At 36.4% G+C, this 23,630-nt stretch overlaps 1 protein-coding gene across 3 annotated transcripts in view; it reads right to left on the reverse strand.

Moving 5' to 3' along the window:
- Nucleotides 1-1,291: 1,291 nt before the first annotated feature.
- LOC101206935 (squamous cell carcinoma antigen recognized by T-cells 3) overlaps nt 1,292-23,630 on the reverse strand; it is a 37,110-nt gene continuing 14,771 nt past the window's right edge. For 2 of the 3 annotated variants that reach the window (XM_004142763.3, XM_031885076.1), the window contains 4 exons: nt 22,562-22,903; nt 22,367-22,459; nt 12,286-12,400; nt 1,292-1,845 (listed from right to left, as the gene is read on the reverse strand). In XM_004142763.3, the coding sequence (XP_004142811.2) occupies nt 1,583-1,845; nt 12,286-12,400; nt 22,367-22,459; nt 22,562-22,903 (813 nt within the window). In that variant the 3' untranslated portion in view covers nt 1,292-1,582. The remainder of the gene's footprint in view (nt 1,846-12,285; nt 12,401-22,366; nt 22,460-22,561; nt 22,904-23,630) is intronic. The other variant, XM_011657125.2, reaches the window with a different exon arrangement.

Genomic DNA, 23,630 nt, shown 5'->3' on the forward strand with positions numbered 1-23,630 from the left:
TTTTAATGATAAATCAGTAGAAAGTTAAGTAGATCTCAAACTTATACGTAGAGGAAATGCATTCCAAAGTTGAGTAAACAAAAAAAAAAAAAAGAAGGAAAGAAATGAATTAGTAGAAATGATTTTAGTGATAGGGAGAAAAGGAATAGAATGTGCTTTTTAAGTAGTATTAAAAAAAAAAAAAAAAAGCAAATGGGTAGGCATATTATTCCCATTGGATTTGTGAAAGCATAAAAAGAAAGAGAGAGGAAATGCATATTCATAGGGCATTGAGGAACATTCTGTACGCCTTTTTCAAAGTAGAAAAGAGCAAATGGGATTTCAAAGGGCTTCTTAAATAAAACTCTCCATTCCATTCTTTGAGATTCAAAGAGGATGCAAATCCTCACATTATATTATATTATTACTCGTTTCTAAAGTTAAAAATGCTACCTTTACTTTCCTTTTTACCCATTTTCCCTTTAGTATATATTCTCAATCTCTCTCTCTTTTGCCCTTTTCTCTTGATATGCAACAACATTCATATGAAGAATGAAGCTTTGTGTATGTATGAACTCCATTGAAGTTTTGTATATCCATGTTAACAACTGTCAAATAAAGAATTCAACAATCACCCCATTTTAATTCCTTTTAAAATGGTTAAACCCATATAATTAGTAGAATTGAAGTTTATTGCATTTCGTCACTTGTTTTATTGTCAAGTATATATTATTTGTAGATTCTTTAGAAACGTGTTTAGCTAAGAATTTTAGAGGTGAAGTTATGAACTCCACACTTTGTTTGTCCCGAGGAGTTTGAAGACCCACCACTAAAAGACATCAATTTCATACATTGTCAATTTCTTACCCGATAGATCCTAAGAGTTTATGATCCCTTAAACTTCACAACTCCTTATACTTCACTATTCCACTCCTCACTCCAAACATCTAGGTACTTTGAAAGAAATATTTACTTTTATCAATCCTAAAGTTATTTTAAGTCAGTCAAACAATGGAATTTCAGTTCCTCCCGAAAACCAAAACATCCATTTTACAAGTAAAAACAAAATACATAATGTGTATCTTCATATTAAATTACTGTTTTGGTCTTTTATGAATACATTTTGAAGGCCAGTCCAAATTTGAAGAACAGAAACAAGATTTTGAGTTTTCCCATAATTAGGGAATGAATTTGGATGTGGAAACGTATTTTAAAATATAAAGAATATCCCCAAATCTTAACTTTAAATGCAAGAGAAATAAATTTTGATTGTTAAGATATTTCCTTATTGTCAAGAAAATAAGGAAGCTGCTAGTATAACTTCTCTTCAAGCATGAATAATCAAAAGCACAATCATATAGTTAACTGCTAGATTTTATAAAAAGGCCTAAAATCTCGATTGAACTATATATACAACATAGCCAAATCAGGTATCCAAACATTAGGATACCATAGTAAATGACTAAACGAAACTCCACTTGTAAGAGATTACAAAAATCAAATTTCCTTTCTGGTATGGTACGGGATGGGTATGTCTAGGGATAAACTCTAATCTACATCAGAATCTCTTTGTCCATAAATAATAGTTACAACAAACACAGCTTCAGCCTTTAAAATACAGTTTCCTGAATTCATCATTGGTTTTTGGCTTCTCATCATCTTGTTCCAAGGTTTTAGGTTTATCTGTAGTCCAACCAAGTGCTCTAACATTTCTAGGCACCGCAAACGTGTTCTTTCCCTTGAGATCAACACTGTTCCCTCCATGTCTCCTCACCCCAGATGGTTGCTCATTGCCTTTATGAGACTCCTTTGAACTTCTCGACTCAAATCTCTTGCCTGCACCAGCTTTATCCGTACCATGGCCTCCTAAAAGTGAATAATAAAACAGTTCTTAGTTTTTGTCTTATTCTGAGGGATGAACTTGATATTACAATATAACAATAATAAAGCTAATGAGAGACCAATAAGAACTGTGTCAATTGATCCAAGCCTTTTTCGTTGAGCAGTGAGCAAACATTTTATAACTACATACTAATATGTTTGAAGTTATCAACATGGCATTCCCTATGATTCCCACAAACGGTATATACAAATTTGGTAATGAAAAATGAGGTAACATTCTGAATCTAATGACAAAATCCCAAATGCAGAAAAAGAATCTAGTTGGCATAAAAATGAGTTCTGACCATGCAACTCGTAGATGTATTTATGTAGTGAGAAATCAATCCCCATTCATAGCAGAAAACATCCAAACTAATTATTCGAGTAAAAATGAATAAAGATGTATTCTTTTCCTAAGTAGAAAAGTTATGACTGATGATCATAAAACCTGCGAAAGGTTGTGTCCAATTAAACTTTTTAGTTAGTTTGATGACACTGACAGAACATACTCTACCAATCGAAATAACTGAGACATACAACTAATAATGCAACTAAGACTCAATAATGTGCCAGCTGTAACACCCCCTTTTCAGAAGCTAGAAGTTCGATCAACAGATAGTAAATAGAACCAGTTAACAAAATATAATACAGCTCAAATGCATTGCACCATGGATATGTTCATGGCTTACTTGCAGAAAGGTTCTTACATCCGCACCGAATTTTAAAAGATTCTAAAGTAAACAAAACATTAGTAGCATATGACAAAGCCTAATTTAAGAACTGAGGTTGCTACATTGTAACCATTACCTAAAAATGAAGTGATCTCAAAACCTTTGATGATTTCAAAGACCAATCTAGGGCATTATAAAACATAACTGGAATTTATGTTTAGTTGAATATTTTGGTGGTATAAGAATTTTAATGGGTAGTTTTTATAATCCTCTATAGATAGAGATTTGAGTATGTATTCACACATCACTAATATCAATTTCATTTGTGAAATATTTCCCTTTGAGGATTTTTAGAGTGTTTAGGTTGCACCAATTCAGTGTCAGACCAATCCGTCCAGGTCAAAAAATGCCGAGTAGATGAAAGATTCTTGTTGACACACCACAAGAGGAAGCTTCACAATCCTATACTCAATATGCAACAGCACATATTAATGAACATGGTGATACATCTTAGAGAGCACCCTCTTCTGAAGAAATAAATAAACAAAAGTACAAACGACCTTTTTTTTTATAAGAGACAACTTCATTGATGAATGAAATTACAAAAGAAGGGGGGAAAGAGTCCCCGGATCAAAGGAGTTACAAAAGACATCTCCAGTTGGTCAAAAGAGAATTAAAACTATAACATCTTCAATTTTAAGGCGTCTATCAAACTCTAAAATGAAAGCTACTCCATCCAAAATTTTCTCCATCAAAAGGAAGACTACCTTCGGACTGCTCTATTGAATTCAAACTTACTCAAAGGTGTAGCATTAAGGGCCAACTCCCTGATTTTTGGCCAAACAGATCAGATATCTCTAAGCCTAAATCTCATTCTTTCATTTACTCGGATTTCAAAAATAATAATTCAAGTGTACCATTGTGCGAGTTACTTTGGATTCTAAACTTGAAGAGGAGCCATCTTAAATATGATTTAGAAGGAGAATCTCTAGCAGTGACGAACCGGAGTTGTTTGAAGCTGATAGTATTCATGAGGAAGAGGACATAATTGATTTTGATGACAGTGGCATTAATCGATTAGTTTAAGTAGAGGGATCTCTTCCAAAAGATGGATTTGGAAGGTTCAGCATCCCAGATTCTCCTTAAACAGAATATTCATCCACACTTAATTTTGATGGTAGATGATTGCGTATAGATCCTTGGTTGATTGTGGAGATTGATATCATACCACATTAGCATGAAGATTTTGTCGTGGAATTTAAGAGGGCTATGTGACGAGTCTAAAAAATTGGCTTTGAGAAGAAGTTTGAAGAAGTTGAATCCTGATCTGGTCCTAATACAAGAAACAAAAAGGGATTCTTTCCATTTTACCTTCATCAAGGAGCTATGGAGTTCAAAAGACATAGGATGAGCATTCCTCAAAGCAATTGGCAAGTCTGGAGGCATTTTATCAATGTGGGATGAGACCAAAATTTCAGTTAATGAGGTGCTGAAAGGTAGATATTCTTTATCTATTAAATGTCATATTTCTTGTAAGAAGGTCAAGGTGAGCTAGATATCAAACATATGTGGCCCTACAAATTATAGAGAAAGAAAGCATCTTTTTGCCGGAATTGCAATCATTAGTTGATTATTGTGAAGATCCTTGGTGTATTGGAGGAGATTTTCATATTACAAGAAGAGTGGAAAGATTTTCACTTGCCAGAGTTACAAGGGGCATGAGGAGATTCAATAATTTCATTGCAGCAGCCAATCTGATGAAGACTCCACTTAGCAATGGCCGTTTCACTTGGTCCAGGAAAGGGACTACTGTGTCCCACTCGCTCCTTGATAGATTTTTAATTTCCAGCACTTGGGATGATCTATTTGCTAATACAAGAGTCTCTCACCAAGCAAGGACAATGTCAGATAATTTCCCTATTTTGCTTAAAGCTGGATCCTTTGACTAGGGTCCACCTCCATTCAGATTCTGCAATAGCTGGCTGCATATTAAAGAAACTTGTCGGGTCATTGAAAGATCATTGAGCATGAATGATCAGCAGGGCTGGGCTGGTTTTATCATTTCCAGCAAACTGAGAAGCATCAAGACAGCATTGAAGCAGTGGAATGCGGATTTCGAGAAGAAAATGAGAAGAATTGCTCGAAATAGAAAATTTTGATACTCAAGGTGGAATCATATGAAAATTTCATCATGGATAAGGCGAAAGAATGTTATTGAAAGCAGATTTTTTTTCACTCTACCACATCGAGGAGAGGAATTTGAGGCACAAAAGTAAATTTAATTGGCTTAGTTTGGGAGATGAAAATTCCAGATTTTTTCATTGATTCTTGGCAGCAAAGAAGAGAAAAAACTTGATCACGGAGTTACTTGGTGATCAAGGATCACCTACAAAATAATTCAGGAGATTGAAGACCTTATTCTGGAATTCTATAGATCATTAAATACCAAGGTACCGAGCTATAGAGTAATTACCCTCAACTTTCACTTAATCGACATCAAAACGAGTTCCTGACACATACAAGAGATTCCTTAATCCGAGAGAATTATGAAATCAATCTAAATACATATGGAAAAAGAATATACAAGGAAACAATCTTAAAAATCCCAAATTTACAGCAGCTTGATTTCCTACACTCAAGCTGGATGGTATATGCTCATTCTGAGGTTGGAAATTAATCCACCAAGGCTGGATACAACATCTTAGTCAATATGTCAGCTCCTTGTTGCTGAGAAGGTACATATCTCAAGTTGATTGTGTTTGTCTCAATCTTCTCAATGATGAAGTGACGATCTATCTCAACATGTTCAGAGCCATCTATTTCAGCAAACAATCCAGACCTTTTGGAGGTTTGCTGCTCCAAAATTCAGTCTTCTAATTGCCTCACCAGTGGTCTACTATTTTTCAAGCTGTCCCATTTTTCAGATTCAAGATGGAAATTTCCCCATGCCTGCCATTTACCTTTTACACCGATGATGTCACTAAGAGAGCCTCGATCAATACTGATAAAGGCATTGTCATCATAGAGGGGGTTTATAATAATATTGGTTTGGAGTTTCATTTCCAGAAATTTGCGGATCATCCTCCAGTCATCAAAAGCAAATAGTTTCGAAATAATCCAAAGGTTATCAAAATTAAGCTGGGCCACTTCATGGTTTTTAATTAACCATTGTTTTTTAATTGGAGGGGGATGACGGACTGAATCAAGTGGATTACCTTGATGGTTGGAAATCGGGCTGGGTTCCAATTTTTCAGGCCTTGGTGCTGTTTGTTTGAAGATTTTGGACTTCACCAAAGCAACATAACTTGGCTTTTCCATCGGTGGATGGAAGAGAACTTTGGTGAAATAGTTTGAGTACCATCTGGACTAGTAAACTATATCTACATATTTTTCCAACATTTTACTGAAGGAAGACCAGCCTTGCAGGTTAACTCCTAAGCAGACTCTAAGGGTGGAATGACCTCCTGAATAAGGCCAAATGTCACAACTAAGATCCAACCTGACTTAGCTTGGAACTTGAAGATCTTCAATCGCCCTCTGTCAATGTCAACATCTTTCTTGAAAAAGTGGTATACTGGATTAACGAGGAGATCAGAAATGGTATGCTGAGTCCATCGGAGTTGAGCTTTAGAGATTGAAATGGATTTGTTAGATTCCACATCTTTAACAATAAAGTCTTCGTTCTCTTTCCAAATACAATAATGTGATTAATTAACTTTGCAGCTAGCAATTTCCATGCTGAGGAAAATGAAATTTGTCGGAGAGGCCTGGGTAATCCGGGGAGGATGGTGGAGGAGGGGAGAGGAAGGAGGGAGGAGACAGGGGTCTTGTAAATTGAGGGTTTGTGCAGAAATTGACTCACCAGTTACAGCAAAGCTGATGTCTGGTCGAGTATGAGTCAATATATTAGTTTTCCAACTAGGCATTGATACCAAGCTCGATCAACTGGTTCATCTTCAGAATTAACTCCAAGTTTTGAGTTGTATCCATAGGAGTATCAGCTGGTTTGCAACCACTCAACGTTGTTTCTTTTAAGAGACCTAAAGTGTATTTCCGTTAAGTGACAGAAATCCCTTTGATAGATCTTGCTACTTCCATTCCTAGGAAGTACATCAGATGTCCCAAGTCTTTGATTTCAAATTTCTTTGGGAGAAGATGTATTAGTCGACTTAATTCATCAGAAACATTTCCTGTGAGAACAATATCATCCACATAGACTATTAACATAGTGATCGTACTTGGTGAGAAATGTTTGATGAACATGGTGTGATCGGATTGACGCTGAGTGTACCATCTTCTTTAAGCAGATTAATAATTTTTCAAACCAGGCTCGAGGTGGCTATTTTGGACTGTAGAGAAACTTTTGAAGTTTTACAAACCTTTTCTGCAGTATATTTGTCCTCAGATCCAGGAGATATTTCCATGTACACCTCTACCAATAAATCCCCATTTAGAAATGTATTATTTAAGTCAAGCTGAAATAGTGGCCAATTGAGATTTGCTACAACAAAGAGAAGTACCCAAATAGTGTTCAACTTAGCAACTGGTGCAAAGGTTTCTTGGTAATCGATCCCATAAGCCTAGGTGAATTCTTCAGTGACGAGATGAGCTTTGAACTGCTCCATACTGCCATCTAGTTTGTGTTTTGTAGAGAAAATTCATTTACATTCAACTGCGCAGTTTCCTGGTGGCAAATCAGCAAAAATCCACGTCTTATTTTTCTTAAGCGCCAGTAACTCCTCTAGTGTGGCTGCTTTCCATTCAGATCTCTGTAAAGCTTCTTGAAGTCTGTTGGGAATTTGTATCTGATCTAAAGTAGTCACGAAAGCCTTAAAAGGAGGTGACAAATTACTGTACGATAAGTGATACCATATGGGATGCTGAGTACATGAGCGAACACCTTTCCTCACAGCAATGGGTTTGTCCAGATCATCTTGCATCGTATAGTGTACTACTTCAAGAACATTGGAATTCCGATTCAGATTCTGGCATTGCTGAACTTGTGTAGGTTGTACTTCTTTTGTCGCAGTTTATCTAACTCTTCGTGAATAAAATTGTAGTTCAGTCTCAAAAGTAATAGGAGATGAGTAAGAGGAGGGTAGATGAGAACTTTCAAGGGATGAGTTCGAAGGAAAGTAAGGAATGAAGTCCCAATTCTATGGTTCAAGATTGTTATGCTTCCCTTGAATAGCAGAATTGAGATAATAAGGTTGACTTTCAAAGAATGACATTCATGGTATGAAAGAATTGGTGAGTTGGAGGATGGTAACACTTGTACCCTTTCTTGTTTGGTGAGTACCCAAGAAAAATGCATTACATGGATCGTGCGACTAATTTACTCTGATGTTGAGAATACTCATGCACAAATGCAGAACATCCAAATATTTTAAGCGGTAAAGGAGACACAAGATGGGAAGTAGGATAAAGTGTAAGAAGACTTTGTAAGGGTGTGTTCAACTTGAGAAGGCGAGAGGGCAGTTTTTTTATCAGATATGTAGCAGTAAGAACCATCTCACCCCAAAATGTTTCTGGAACATGTGACATAAACACGAGGGATCGAGCTACATCAAGAAGATGACAATTTTTCGTTCAACTACACCATTTGGCTGGAGTGTGCCAGCACAAGAACTTTGGTGAACAATACCGTGAGATTGAAGATATTGTTAAAGAGTAGAGTTGAAGAAATCACGAGCATTGTCATTTTAAGTACTTGGATATTCTTGAAACTCATTTTGGATCATTTTATGAAAAGTAGTGAATAACTGACTAGTTGCAGATTTATCTTTCATAAGGAATGTCCAACTTATGCAAGTGTGAGCATCAACAAAACAAAAAACCATCATGCATTATAGATATCTTTTACCCTCGAAGGTCCCCAAATATCCCCATGGATAAGAGAGAAGGGTTGAGGTGGAGATTAAGTGTGAGGTGAAAAATGAGCACGTGTGCGTTTGGAGTGTTAACAAACTTCACAACGGAAAGACTAGCTCTTTTAATTAAGAAATAGAGCAGGGAACAGATGTGCAAGATAAGGAAAGTTGGGATGACCTAAACGATAGTGCAACATCATGACAAGACTATCTCTATTTGAATGGTCTAAAGACTCGGTAACAAAACCAGACTCATGATTAGACTGAACTACATGTTTATTGCATTCCGATGATGGTGGAGGACTCGTTGCTCTAAGAAGGTACAATCCTGCACATAATTCAGCACTACCAATCATGTTTCCCAATCCTAAATCCTGAAAAATACAAGACGCAAGGAATTTAGTTTCACAACTCTAAGCCCTTATTCAACTTACTAACAGATAGCAAATTATACTCCAATTTTGGCACATATAGCACTGATTCAAGGGTTATGGAGCCTAATATTTGGATACTTCCAATTCCAGTTACTTTGGCAGGTCTACCATCAGCAATTCAAACAAAAAGATTGCCCGTGTAAAAAGAAAGAGACAGAATAATAATGTATCACCTGTCATGTGATCAGATGCTCCAGAGTCCACAATCCATTCAGAAGGAGGAGTTTTAGTATGAAGAGCAAGAGATTTTTGTTACCTTGTGGTTGCACAATCCCGAAGCTACTTACTGGTGATGAATTTGTTCTACTCAACATGTTGTAACATGTCCACCAAATCTTTGATAAGTGGTGGTTGGGAAGAAGTTTTAGAGATAATAGTATTGAAAGTTATTGAAAGAAGACAAAGAGCACACACCAATTTACATGGAAACCCGAGTATAGGAAAAAAACCACTACTGTTTGTTGTTATTATTTTCTAATGAATAATACAATAGGTACAAGGGAGAATAAATAGAGAATACAAGGGAATAAAAAAAGAAAAGATTAAGGAAATAAGGAAAATATTCTCATAATCTTTCCATAAACATTTTAGGATTCTAACAAGGATTCCAACATTCCCCCTCAAGTTGGGACGTAAATATCAATGAAGCCCAACTTGCTAACACAAAAGTTGAAGTTTGGTATGAGAAGCACCTTGGTAAGAACATCAGCAACCTATTGACTCGAAGGGATGTACAAAATGCATATGGTCCCACTGTCAAGTCTTTCTTTGATGAAATGTCGATCAATCTCAACATGTTTAGTTCTATCATGTTGAACAGGGTTGTTAGCAATACTAATACCGACTTTATTATCACATAAAAGCTTTAATGGTGTCTCACATTCCTGATGAAGATCCGACAGGACTTTCTGAAGCTAGATTTCCTCACATATTCCCAAACTCATAGCTCTGTATTCGGCCTCAGCACTGCTTCTAGCCACAACTCTTTGCTTCTTACTCCTCCAAGTTACTAGATTGTCCCAAACAAAGGTACAATAACCTGAGGTAGACTTTCTGTCAATGTTACTATATGCCTCAATGGTCTTTCTGTCTGTTTTTCTAAACATCAGCCCTTTACCAGATGTTTTCAAATATCTCAAAATTCGGTTGACAGCTTTCATGTGTTCCTCATAAGGAACCTACATAAACTGGCTGACAACACTCACAGCAAAGGAAATATTAGGACGAGTATGGGATAAGTAAATTAATTTACCCACAAGGCGCTGATATTGTTCTTTATCAACTGGAACTTGATCATCAGAGTTTCCTAGTTTACAGTTGAATTCCATAGGAGTATCAGAGGGACGACATCCCAACATACCTGTCTCGGTTAGCAAATCAAGAGTGTATTTTCTCTTAGATACGAAGATACCTTCTTTAGATTTGGTCTCCATTCAGGAAAGCATTCTTATGCATACATCACAAGATAAGGAAGAAACATCAACTTTGGAAAAAAGATAAGGAAATAGGTATTTTATATATTTAAAGTTGGGATGACCTAAACGAAAATGTCACAACATAAGGTCTTTCTCGATTTGATCTGGGAATATTTGGCTTCCAATTTGCTGATTTTCCATGTATTTTCCAGCAAGTGGCTTTAACATGGCCCAGTTTATGACAATGATCACACCGTGGCCTTCCTTTGTGTGGCCAACTATCATGCAATGATTGGGAGTTCCCTCTAACATCAATAGCAATTCCCTCATTCAAGTGATTTTGTTGGTAAACGAGAGAAAATTCATTTTGAGTAGGAGGAAGTTCTATCGATCCCATCATTACTTGCTTACGACTCTCTCTTCCCTACGAACTTCAACAAAAGCTTCACGAAGACTAGGTAGAGGTTTAGTACCAAGAATTCAGCTGGGAATGTCACCTAGAAATTTATTAAGTCCTATAAGGAACTTGAAGATCCGTTTTTCTCAACAATATTTCAAAGAAAAGCATCATCATCAGAACATTTCCATTCATGAGTTTCAAATAAATCTGTCAGTAGTGTGATAAAGTGGTCTAGTAAGTTGTACCAGATAAAGCACCTTGTTTGAGATCTTGAAGAGTGGTCTCTCTCTAAAAGAGTTCAGTAGAATTTTCCTTATTTGAAAAAGTGTCTCGAGCAGCAACACAAATCTCTTTGGCAGTTGAAAATAAAAGGAAGTTTCTCCAATTTTAGGGTCATGGAATTGATTAGCCAACTCATAACTTGATTGTTTTCGGCCCTGCATATGCAAAATTTTGGATCCTCGATTTCGGTTGAAGTTGTTTTACCTGTGATATAGTCTTCTCGTCCTCAATCATACATGAGCATCATCACAAATTGTGACCACAGGAGGTAGTTGTGGCCTGTGAGTTTGTGACATGTTATCTACAGATTATTAATCTCAATGAATGGTGAAGTGAGCGACATCGGTGGCGGAGTGGTAGTTTGTAGTTCTGATCCTAACATGATAAAGAAAATGGGTGGGAAGTAAAAAATAGTATCCTGTAAATAGTAGGCGACGGCCAACAACAATGGAAAAAGGCAAGATGACCGATGACGGCGACGACAGTGGTGAATAGGACTATCAGCAGTGGGTAGCAGTGTTTTGTCTAAAACCCTAAAAATGGAAACTTAGGGTTTCTGAGGTGAGCGGCTGCGACGATGTGTTAAATACGAGGTGACTTCGTCCCCGAATAGACTAGTGACGACGACTTAGTCTGTGGGAGGTGACGAAGACTTCATCTGATGGTGGCTGAGGCGTCGGCAACTTGGTCTGTGGGTGGTGAAAACAGTGCTTGCGAGAGATGGAGTCGAGTGTGCTGATGTTTTTGACGTCATTTATGGGACTGAAAAGAGCACCCAATTACGGCAAGCTTGTTCGTGGAAGAAAAGAAGTCTAGCAACGGCGGCAGCTGGGATTATGGGGACTAAGCAAGATTGTTTTTTAAAGGGATTCAAATCTCTGATACCATGAAGCCTTGTATAGGAGAAAAGTTTTTCTTATTTCTTGTTGTTGGTGATAAAAAGCCCTCACATGTATACACAAGAGATTCCTTAATCAGAGACCTAGAATTAAATAATCTCAGTACATATGGGAAAAAATGTACAAGGAAACAATCTTAACAATCCCTAATTTACAGGAGCTTGAATTTCTACACAACTACTGACCAGCATTCACCCGTTAAAATAGATCAAACATTTCCATTAGCTAAAAGGTGGTAAACATGCATATTTCCTAATAACTTGTGCGTGTGTTTTACTTTGTCTTTTGGAAAAAACTGCTACTGCTACTCCTGCCCTTGTAAGAAGTCTAAGACATCAATGTTTATATTTTTTACTTATTTACCAACAATACCACATTTGGTTATATTGTGCTAAATACACACGATTGGATTTTATCTAATTTTCATCTACAACCATTCTCTGTTATACTATACCTTTCTTAGGATCTGACCGTGCAATGCTTATCTTTTTCCCAAGCAACAACTGCTTGTTTTTTGCAACTCCAGCCTCAAGATGTGCATCATCAGAGAAATCAACGTATGCTAGTCCCTACAAATAAAGAGCTCAATCAATCAGTATGGTTGAAACCCATAATTAATACAAGAAACCATGCCATCAGTTTACAATCTAGTAAGGGTGCTACAACTCAACTAAAATACTCCTACAAATGCACATGGACATGTGAATACACTTAACAATGGAATAGAATACATAGGCTCAAGTCCAAAATTAAGAAGTGGTGTAATCCAAAAGTCTAATTTTTTATCAAATCATTATCGTTCCTAAATGAGAGAAGAAGTGTTGTATTTATAAGACTACCCTTCTAACTAACTTTCTTAACTAACCCTCTTTCTAATACAAATAACTCTCTTTCTATTACAATTAATACTCTTTCTTACTCTCGGTAGACCATATTCCACCCTTCTAAAATTAAACTCATCCTCGAGGATGACCATTTAGAATGCCAATTGTGTAATACTTTGAAAAGCCCCACTGTTTATTTTTAATTTGTTGCAAATGCTTGCAGGTAATCTAGCTTTGCATATGTGAATTATTACAAGGTTCCCTTTTTCAAAGTTAATCACCCTTCGAGATTTGTCCCAAGCCAAGAAATGAGTCATTTTACTAAATTGATCTACCACAAACACCCTTCGAGATTTGTCCACACTGTCTATCTTCAATTTGTTGCAAGTGCTTGCAGGAAATCTGCTCTCTTGATGAGGTGGCTTTGGAGATTTTGTCATGAAAAAAACGCCTTGTAGAGGAAAGTAATTAGAGTTATTTAAGGCATGGAGGAGCACGGGTGGAGTTCTATAAAGCCTAAAGACAGAGGCAGCTTCAGATTATGGAATGGCATTCTAAAACAAAAAGAACATTTCTGTACCTTCGTTCATTTTGAGGTGGGTGATGGAAGATGCAAAAAGTTTTGGGAGGATAGGTAGTGTGCAGCCCAGCCTCTTGCTTCCTTGTACTGTGACATCTCATTATTTCCTCAAAAAAGAATGTTGTGGTGGCAGATTGTTGGGTTGATTCTAATCAAGCTTGGGATCTGGGGTTGAGATGGAGATTGTTTGATAGAGAAATTTACAATTATATTGCTCTTGCTCAACTGCAGACTGGTTGGGAGGTGAACTGAATAGAGCAAGAGACAGCTTACAGTGAAGTTGGATGCTTCGGGCCAGTTTTCTACCAAGTCTACTTTCCTAAAGTTGACCAAAGGGGCTGCTAAAGACTAAAGTTAATCTTTCTTTGGTCAATCTTATTTGGAAACCGAAAAATTCCTAGAGAAACAAGTTTGTCCTTTGGTCCCTTGCCTATAAAGTCTCAAAACCTAGGAAAAGCTTGAAAGAAAGTTCCCTAATTGGAATCTTTCCCCTTCCATGTGCCCGCTTTACCACAGGAGGGTAAGTTTAGATATCCTTTTTTTACACTACAAGTTTTCGTCCAAAGGGTGGAATTGGATTTTTTAGACCTTTGGGTTGGATGGTTGTCTCCCATTGCAGGTCGATTAATGAAGATAGAGGGTTTGTATTGGGGCAGCTTTTGCGGAAAAAGGAAAAATTTTGTGGAGTTGTGCAACCCATGCTCTCTTGTGGCATCGCTGGATGAAAGAAATACTAGGGTGTTAGATGATAAGTTCAGCTCTCTTTATTCTTTTTGGGCTCCTGTGCAGCATAAGGGCCTCTTGGTGGTATACAAACTACACAAAGTTATATCCCTTTGAACTTAAAATGACACTGTTTAGGTGGTAAATGGTAACTATCAGTTCATAACATCTAATAATGCATCAATGGTTACATAAATAAATAATTCAACCAAATAAAAATAATGGTACACCAACTTCTTTTGGGAAAGGACACCAAGACTTTTTATTAAGTAAATAAAAAGAAATTAATGCTCAAAGGTACAAGAAATCCATCTCCAATTTTGAAAATAAGGCATGTGAAAAGTCAAAAAGTGGAGAGCAAAGGTCACCCATCTCTAAAAATAAAATTAAAAAAAAAGCAGCTGCTTTTCCTATTGATAACAGCAACGCCAGAAAGTCAGTCGACAAAGAAGTAAGTTCTTCTCCTCCCTTGTCAGCTCGGTTTAACATAGCTACAAGGGTTTCTTGCCCCCCAAAGTTCTACTTGAAGCATTTTATAAGGAAAAAAACTTCCTTCAACAATGTTTGGACTGCTCTTTTCAATTTCGAGACTCTTGGAGCTTGTTCATTCAAGGCTCAAGAGAAGCATTACCAGGGTCATCATTCTTTCAAGTCTTCTTTCACTGAAGCAAATCCAGATCTTTTGGAAGTTTCCAGCTCTCCAGTCCAAGCTACTGGTTGCAATACCAGGCGAGGTACATTTAACTCTATAGAAAAGTGTGAGCAAAATACAAGTAAGGTGCAATATGGGATTGCTAATCCAGATGAAAATAGCAGTCTTGAAGATCAAGACTCAAATGTTGAATCAGTCCCAAGTGTCAATAGTGAGGAATTAGAAGAGATTAAAGAAGGAGAAGAGGTTGAGGATTATGAGATTTTGAAAAACATAATCAGCAATGTCCACGAATTGTTTGTGGAGGAAGGTGTAGAAGAAGAACAACCTTCTCACCAGAAATTCAAAGAAGAAATCCCACAACTCTTGCATGAAATCATTGAAGCTTGCGGTATTTCTTTCCTTTGAGTTCTTTAAACTTTATCTTCAGCATTGAAAGTAGTCTTGAATGTGATAGTGCTTCAAAAGTATTTTTGGAATAAAAGGGAGCTAGGAGTTGATTAATATAAAAAAATAAAAAAATAAAAAAAGTGAAAAATTGGTAGTTAGTAAGCAAATTAAGCTGACGGGAGGTTATGGTTTTGCTACAAGTACCAAAAAATTGCAGTTTTGATCCAGACTCTTCAAATGCTTATGGAGTTCTATTGTAATTTGATGATTATGAACCATCTGTATAAAGATTTCTGGATACTTAATGATTATGGTCTGTATGATCATAGAGTGATTGTGTATTTGGCTGGAACTTATTTCTTTAGCAGAGTTTATTTTGGAGCCTTGATCTTTTTGGAGGTAATTTTGTGTGCTAAGCCGATTTCCAGCAGACAGTATGCCATGTGAAAGAAGAAGTTGATTAGATATATAGCAGAAAGTAGTTCGCTTCAGTTTCAAGAAAACTTGAAGGTTGAAGTAGCGAGTGAGCTTCAGATTCTTAAGGGGCTTTAGTCTCACTGGAAAGAAGGAGTTATAATCAACCAATGTTAGTGGTCGTCAGCTCCTGTTGGAAATTTTTTTTTCATTCCTTTGTATTAAAGCTAGAAAATTTTATGGGATTACCGAAGTCTACGTCGATTCGTTAATCTAATTTGGAAAATGGATTTCGATCACGAATTGTGTTTGGGAAGATCCTAGAGTTTTTTTACCAAGCAAGCTTCTACACATAAAACCTCGATGGAGTCGTCATCTCTTAGCGTCCTCGTGGTGTTCCTTCTCCAAAGATCTCAAGTTTGTCTTAGCGCGAGTTGATGGATGTCTGCTAGTCTTTTATTTGTATTTGTATTTCTTTGTACTTCTTTTGGTTTTGTTTTGCCTTTGGACATTACTTCTTTGTTTTGGTCTTTAGCTTGTTTGGATATGATGAGGGTGCTAAGGGGGTGTCAACCTAGTTGAGATGCTCAGGTGCACACCCTGATCAATGGTTACATATGTTCATTGTATAATTCTCTTGTACTATGAGCTTTTGTCTCATTATTATTATATTAATAAAGAGACCGTCTCCTTTTCAAAAAACAAATACAATCTAAATAGATAAAAGCAAACCTTACAGACATTAGAAATTCCAAAAATATAGCCAAAACAACACAACAAAGATAAATATATAACCAGGAAGTAAACACAAAACATCAAACTTAAAAAGGATAAGGAATTTTACGACATATAAACACTTGATTCCCCTAAAAGTACAATATGCCCTAACTTGCTATATTTGAAAACAGCCCTATTTATTTTTTGAAAAGAAAATAAGATTTTCCATTGATAAAATAAAAAGGGCCTAATGCTAAAAGAAATTAATTTATTGCTCCAGGAGATGATTTTATGGAAGTTGAATCAGTCATCAGTGTAAGTAGTGCAGAATTTGAACCAGTTGAGGAAGAAATAATTCAATCAGAGACAGAGAAACAAGAGCACAGTGACTCTCTCGGCCCAGATTTTATTAAATTGTTTTCCTCCCCAGACAAAAAGAAATTTTGTGCAGGTCAGCAAGTATCCTTCCCCCCCCCCCCCCCCCCCCCCCAAAGAGTTGGTTCCATTCTTGGCAGCATGTGAAATTGAATTGATATAAGGCAGAGGTAGCAAAGAGGGAGATTATATCTTGGAACACTAGAGGATTCATGGGCCTTTCGAAACAATTGGCTTTTAAAAATCTTTTGACGAAAGCTAATCCAAATAGAGTTTTGTTTCAGGAGACCAAAAGAGAAGAGATTGCCAATTGTAATGAAGGCAGTATGGAGTTCAAAAGGAATAGGCTGGGCTTTTGTTTGAAGCTAGTGGCAGATTAGGAGTTTTGCTGATTATGTGGGATGAATCTAAGTTGTCGATTATTGAAGTTCTGAAACGAGACTATTCTCTTTCAGTAAAATACAGAACAATCAATAGAAAAACATGTTGGATTTCAAACTTCTACGGTCCCACACATTATTGAGATAGAAACCAAATTTGTCCGGAGTTGTATGTTCTTTCAGACCTCTGTACAGGAGCCTGGTGTTTGGGTGCTGATTTCAACATCATTCGAAAAGTTCAAGAGAGATTTCCAGTAGGAAGATTAACAAAGGGAATGAGAAAAATTAATAAACTCATTAGAGTGGCAAAGCTGCTAGAAATTTCGTTTTCCAACGGTAAATTCACATGGTCAAGAGAAAGAAGGTCAGTTTCACGTTCTCTGCTGGATTAGTTTCAACATTAATTTATAATTTTTTTGCAAAGGTTCTCGCATAAAGATTAAAGAAAGTAATGCTAAGTATTACTGCTCCATTACAATGTGGCTTTCTGGAAGAGAGCCAAATCTTGGATCCTATTTTAATAGCAAACGAAACTGTGGAGGACTATAGAATCTGAAAAAAGAAAAGATGGATCTTTAAATTAGACCTTGAAAAGGTCTTTAACAGAGTGGATTGGAATTTCTAGAAAATGTATTGCAAAAGAAGATCTTCGACATAGGATATTGTGTTATATTGGCCAGCCTTTACAGTATCCCCAGTTTGAAGTCCTTGATGATCAGGACTTCCGGATCAGCCCTCTGCTTCAAACAGTTTTTGCTCAATCAATCAAGGCTTATTCTTCTTTGTTCTCAGCCTGCTGCCTTTGTTTTTGTTTTTGCTTTAATCAAATTCTTTTTATCTTATTGTTTAGCTTTGTTTTTGTGGTTTTTTGTTTTGATATTGTATTGTTGCTTTTTGGTTGCGTTGAGGGCGTTAAGGGGATGTCAACCTAGTTGAGATGCCCGGATGCGTCTGTTGATCCCCTTTGCTCTTTGTATAATCCTCATGTAGATTGAGCTTTGTCTCTTTATTTATATTAATAATAGTGAGACCCGTTTCCTTTTAAAAAAAAAAAATATGACTCAAGGAAGGCCAAGAGGAAATTAAGAAATCAAACACCCCACCAAACTGAACCCCAAGTAGATACTTCCAACATTCTGCCCAAATATCAGCAATTTCGAATTCTTTTTCTTTTATGAAAAGCAAAACATTTCATCGATAAAATGAAAACAGACAAAACTCAAAGTACAAAAGAATGCAAATTAGAAAGAAAAGATAAAAGCATTATGATTAAGACAAGCATTTTGGGAATTCACAAAGAGACCTGTCGTTGTTTATCTTTACTACGATGACATCAAAAGATGACATTTCCTCTCTCCTCTCCTCTCCCCTCCCTTCCTTCCTTTCGTCCCTAACCACACTCCGACCCCTTTTCCTCCTCCAGCGTTTCTCATTCTTCTTCTTCAGTAAAGTCCCCTAGAGCTTATTCTTCTTGTCCATCCTTGTTTAAGTGACAGTCCGGTTTTGGTGATAATGGAAGTAGAAAGATGCAAAGTAGCGAACGCCCTTTACTATATTTGGTTCGACAAAGAATACTTCCATAAAGAAGACATAGAAGCTCGGAAGATCTTGACATTATCAAACACTCAATTCAGATGGTTCTTGAAGGAGATTTCAGAATTCTTACGTGGCCCAGAGAATGGTTTTCTTCTTCGAAACGATTTTGATGGTTCTGGAAGTACAAGGCTTTTAACATTTAGGTCAAAAGTAGGTTAGGTTACGAGGTGTGTAGCTTGGAAGAGGACCAAAATACTATCCTTCATCCATATTTATTCTGATGTCTCTCAACAGGGTTGAAAATTCATTTGCAAAATGTTGGAAAGATTCTTGATGAAGCATGATTATTCGATTTGGTGAAAACATCTCTAGACCTCCTTGCAGCTTCCTTCCGAGTCACTAGGGACAAGTTATGCTGAAAAGGTAATGCTTAATGAACCTTCTGTTCAGGAATTGGTAAAACAGAGCACTTCTTCCCTTGTTCTAACCTTAGAAATTCAGAGTGCAACTCAGCACTGGATGATTAAAAATCCGAAAGTTTTAAAAGAAGACTTTGATAATCTATGGATTATTTCAAGATTATTAGCGTTTGATGATTGGAAGGAAATTAGAAAAACCTTGGAGGATCTTTTTCAAAAAATAATCAATAATCCATTGTTTGCCAAGAATGTTTTGATTAAATTGGTTGAAGGATCTCTAGAAGAGTTCGTCGGAAGAGAAGAGTTATGGCAAGTAATGGGTCCTTTTCATTTATAGTTTAAGAAATGGAGCAAAAGAAAACATAGCAAACCATCAGTTATTGAAGGCTATGGAGGATGAATTAAAATTTAAAAAAAAAACCTCTTGATTAATGGAGCAATCAGACGTTTAAAGTTATAGGAGATTATTGTGGAGGTCTGGTGATAAAAAACCCATGGGCATTGGATCTAAGAACCATGTTAAACAACAAGACTCAAAGAACCTAACCTCAGTCGCCGCAAAACCAATTTGATTTCAACCCCTAAGATAGGCTAGATACATATTGCTTAGATGATCTAACAAACCAAGGATCGAACAATGTTAGAAACTCCCATCAACTCTCAATCTTCAAAGCATTCCACAAGCAAGACAGATCAATTCTCACTTGAATGCTCCAGATATTCGTGCATCCTATCTCAAGAACACACAAAAACAAAATTCGTGCATTCTAGAATTTTCATATTTCATTCATCCCAATTCTTCTTTTAAATGTGAAAATTACAACTCTATTTATACTAATTAAAATATGAAATGAAAGGTCAAAACATTTAATTTTATGCACTTTCAACTACCGTAATAAATGAAAACACATACATAATTCTTAAACATTTAATATTATGACTTTTGGGTTGCCAAAATAACTCTTCAACTTTCAAGCATTGCATCTCTTCAACTTCTTCATTTGATTCAATTCAGATTTCTTGATTCGTATCACCTGGAAAATATCGCTTATGAAACAGACCTACTAAATGTTTCCGAAGCAAAGATTCAAGTAAAAAGAAATCAATGTGGTTTTGTACCAGCTACATTAGAAATAGCAGACTTCAATCGAGGGAATTTTTCTTACACTTTGGTGATTTTGAACCAATTGAGCCACTTCCATTAACTAAGGGCGGTTTATCATTTGAGGATTTTTCAAACCCATTTGACTGGCAGAGATTAAACCAAGCTTTGAAAGATGAAGGAGTTGTTGATGATTCATTCTTCCCGGAGGGGGTGGAATATCTAAGATCAGTCCAAAACTTTCCTTCAAATACAAGAAATCCTTTTGAAGCTTTGGATCTGGGGAGCTTGCCGGAATTTAGCCTCACTGGCACAGAATACCTCCCCTGAAGCAACCATGAATTTAAATTTAGACTCCAAGGAAAGCAATGTGGACACGATTGGATTCGAAGAGCCACACTTAAGGAGGAGAGAGAATAAGAACTTTAGTTTTGAAAGGAACAAGACAGAGGAAGCTAAAGAGGCACTTTTAATGAAGAGAAAATACCAGTTGTGCCTTCTTTTACAGCTGGAAAGCCACCTTAACCAGTCAGCATCCCAGCTTTTAGTGATCCTCTTTCCTCCAATCCTTTGAACAAGAAGTTAAAATCTCAAATTAATTCGGCTGATATTTTCCTAAAGAAAGACAATGTGGTTCCCATTTCAACGGAAGCCCCTCCTTTCAACTCTTCATCTTCAGTTTCCCCTTCCTCGTCTTCTCTTTATTCCTCGACAAAGTCAAGCTCCAGAGCAAATTTGAAAAGAAAGAAATATGTTAAGATCTTCCCACATTACCTCAAGCCCTTTCCGAAGTACTTTATTCGAAAGAAAAAATCAAAGAAGATTTTGGCAAAAGTTCCTTAAAAGCCAAGATTTTTTAAGATCAAGTACCCAATTTGCTTGAGGAAAATAGTGCCCATTCTCTTTCATCAGCTTGTTCAGCAGCTCCAAGCTGTTTTTAGAGGCTAATACAAATTTTTGGGAAGTTGGTTGCACCCAAATTTCTTCTAAGTCACGTTCTTGTCTCCAGTCTTGCAAAATACCAGATCATTTAAAATCAATAATTGTTGATTGTGAAATTATTCTAATTTAATTCTTTAGTCATTTAATGTATTCCTTCTCAATGTTGGACCAACTTTAGTCTCTCTTGGATTTTCCTTTATGTGGGTGGCAAGTAAATCCTTCACACTGATGCTGAAATAGTGGAAGATTTTATCAAAATTCCTCTGGAATCTGGAATAATATGGCAAGGCAAATTCGAGGCAGCCGGTTGCATCTTTTTGCAAGTTTTTAGTTTCAAATGAATCCTTTATGAGAGAATTTTCCATTATGCTTTGTATTTAGATTTCTACGGTTATGGTTTTGTTTTGCCTGATCTCCTCTGTTTTTTTTTAAAGGAGACAAGCTTCTTTACTATTAATAAACTCAAAGTATAAGAGAGCTATACAATGAGAATAATAGGGAAGCCAAGAAATGGGGGAGAGAGAGGATCAGTAGGTGCACCCGAACATCTCAACTAGGTTGACACCCCATAGAACCCTCATCATATCCAAAATACAAAGAACAAAAACAATAGTAAGGTCATGAAAAGACCAAAGTAACAACCTAAATAACAATAGAAGCTACCTACGGTAGACAAAAGCAAGGCTGAAAAGTAAAAACATAATGGAAAAAATACATATTAAAGCCCATCCAAACTACAGAAGCACTAATTCTGAACTGGCAATCGAGGGAAACTACATTGAATCTCATCAGATGAAGGTAGTCCAATTGAGGCAGATGTCCTGTATGGAGAAATCTTTGAATTCTGCATTTGAAGAACACCTGATCTCCTTAGTATTTTGAATCCTGATCCCTCTGTTTGGAATATGTTTTTTAGCTTTTGTTGTAGCTGTAGACTGAATTTTTCTCTTTTCTCTTCTTCTTAGTATAATACTCTTGTTCTTTGAGCTTAAGGCTCTTTTATGAATAATAATTTAAGAGGCTTGTCTCTGTTTAAAAACAAACAAAGACACATGTCGTTTCAAGCATACAGACAACCAATTCTTGACAATTTTCTATCAAAATTATAAGCAGACATACTGAATTACCAAAAATATCCCAGTATGCAATTGATAAGAACTATACATCAAGTAATATATTTCTCTTTTCAATTGATAATAATTACATCAGTATGCAATTCAAAAAATATATACAAAAACAATAATTTGTTTAGTACTTAAGCACCTTAGAGAACCACACCCCAAAAACCCGCTATTGGGGTGGGAGAGTCAAGCTACTTAAGTACCACATTGATCATCTCATTCTAACCAACGTGGGACAAAGGCATCCCATAACTACCTTGGTTCCTAACGTAATTTCACGTAAAATTAAATACATCACATATATAAATATAACAAAACAATAGAGGAAACAAAATATGGGGAGAAAAGAAGAGAATGGACCCGTGATTTTCCAGTAAACTTATCGTGCAATATTCGAATTGCAACTACTCCACCAACATCTTGGAAGAAGTCCCGTAAGTGGTCATAGGTAACCTGCCAGAGTTGTGATGACGCAGCATAAGCTATGTGCTCATCCACGAAAATGCAGACTGCAGAGAGTGAATTAAAGTAGAAAGCACTTCGGTAATAACTTGCCTTGAGATTGAGGTTGGAGATGAATGCAGTGCATTGGTCATTATATACTTTTCCCTTTTCTTGAATGGAATCATTCATTTGTTGGTCACTTATGTCGTCAAGTTTTTTAACTCTTCCTCTGATGTCTCCGGTTTGATCATCTACGTTTTCTAATTGAGCTTTACCCTTCTCAGTAACCTTCTTCGGCCCATGGGCAGAATCTTTCAGTTTCTTAGCAGGAGACTCTACATTGGGTGCATCTCCACCCAATTTTCGCTTACTACGATCATTCTGCTTTACAGGATTTTCTGAGTCATCAATCTGTAACTTATATGACTTCAACTCTTCCAGGCGAGGGTTAACCTAAGATAAAGAAATCATCCACTAAAATGTATTAGTTCATTGAAGAAAACAAACTATAGAATTGGTAGTTCCAAAAATAATGATAAATATTGGCTAAAGTTTTCTGCAGCTAGAATGAAATGACTGTTATAGAAATTTCTGCAAAATGTATCATTTGATCTTCTATCTTGGCATACAGAAATACTGCTCATTTATAAGAAATCAATGGTATTTTCATCTCCAATTGCCCAGGTAAAAGGGACAGCATTCAAATTTCTAGAACTGACTTATAATACGAATAAGACAGAAATAAAGTCGTTTTGAAACTTGATTCCCATGAACAATGGACTGTAAAGTAACAAGGATTCTAAAGATGTCTTCATAATTTTGTAAGTTATACAAGGTGGAGGCATTACAAGTATAAATATAAATTCAATTAATACCAGGAATGTCCTTGGAATGGTATAAGTTCTAATTCTAACTCTTCTCTGAAGAATGAAACTAATATCAATGGATACCAGTAGGGCATGTCAGCCGTTTACTGAGGAAATAGCAGTTCCGACCAAAGCATACAGATCCCTTTAACGATATGGAAGGCAGCTCAGTATGGCTATCGTCTAAAAGAGAATGTCACCCATGGTGTAACAACATACAATCTAAAAGAATACTGTGGAGAGAGAAATAACTATAAGATAGAAACAAGAATAATGCAATGAATGTTTGGGTGTGAATGTTTGGACGTGGAGGT

The sequence above is a fragment of the Cucumis sativus genome, chromosome 5, assembly GCF_000004075.3.
Source record: "Cucumis sativus cultivar 9930 chromosome 5, Cucumber_9930_V3, whole genome shotgun sequence".
NCBI classification, from domain to species: domain Eukaryota; kingdom Viridiplantae; phylum Streptophyta; class Magnoliopsida; order Cucurbitales; family Cucurbitaceae; genus Cucumis; species Cucumis sativus.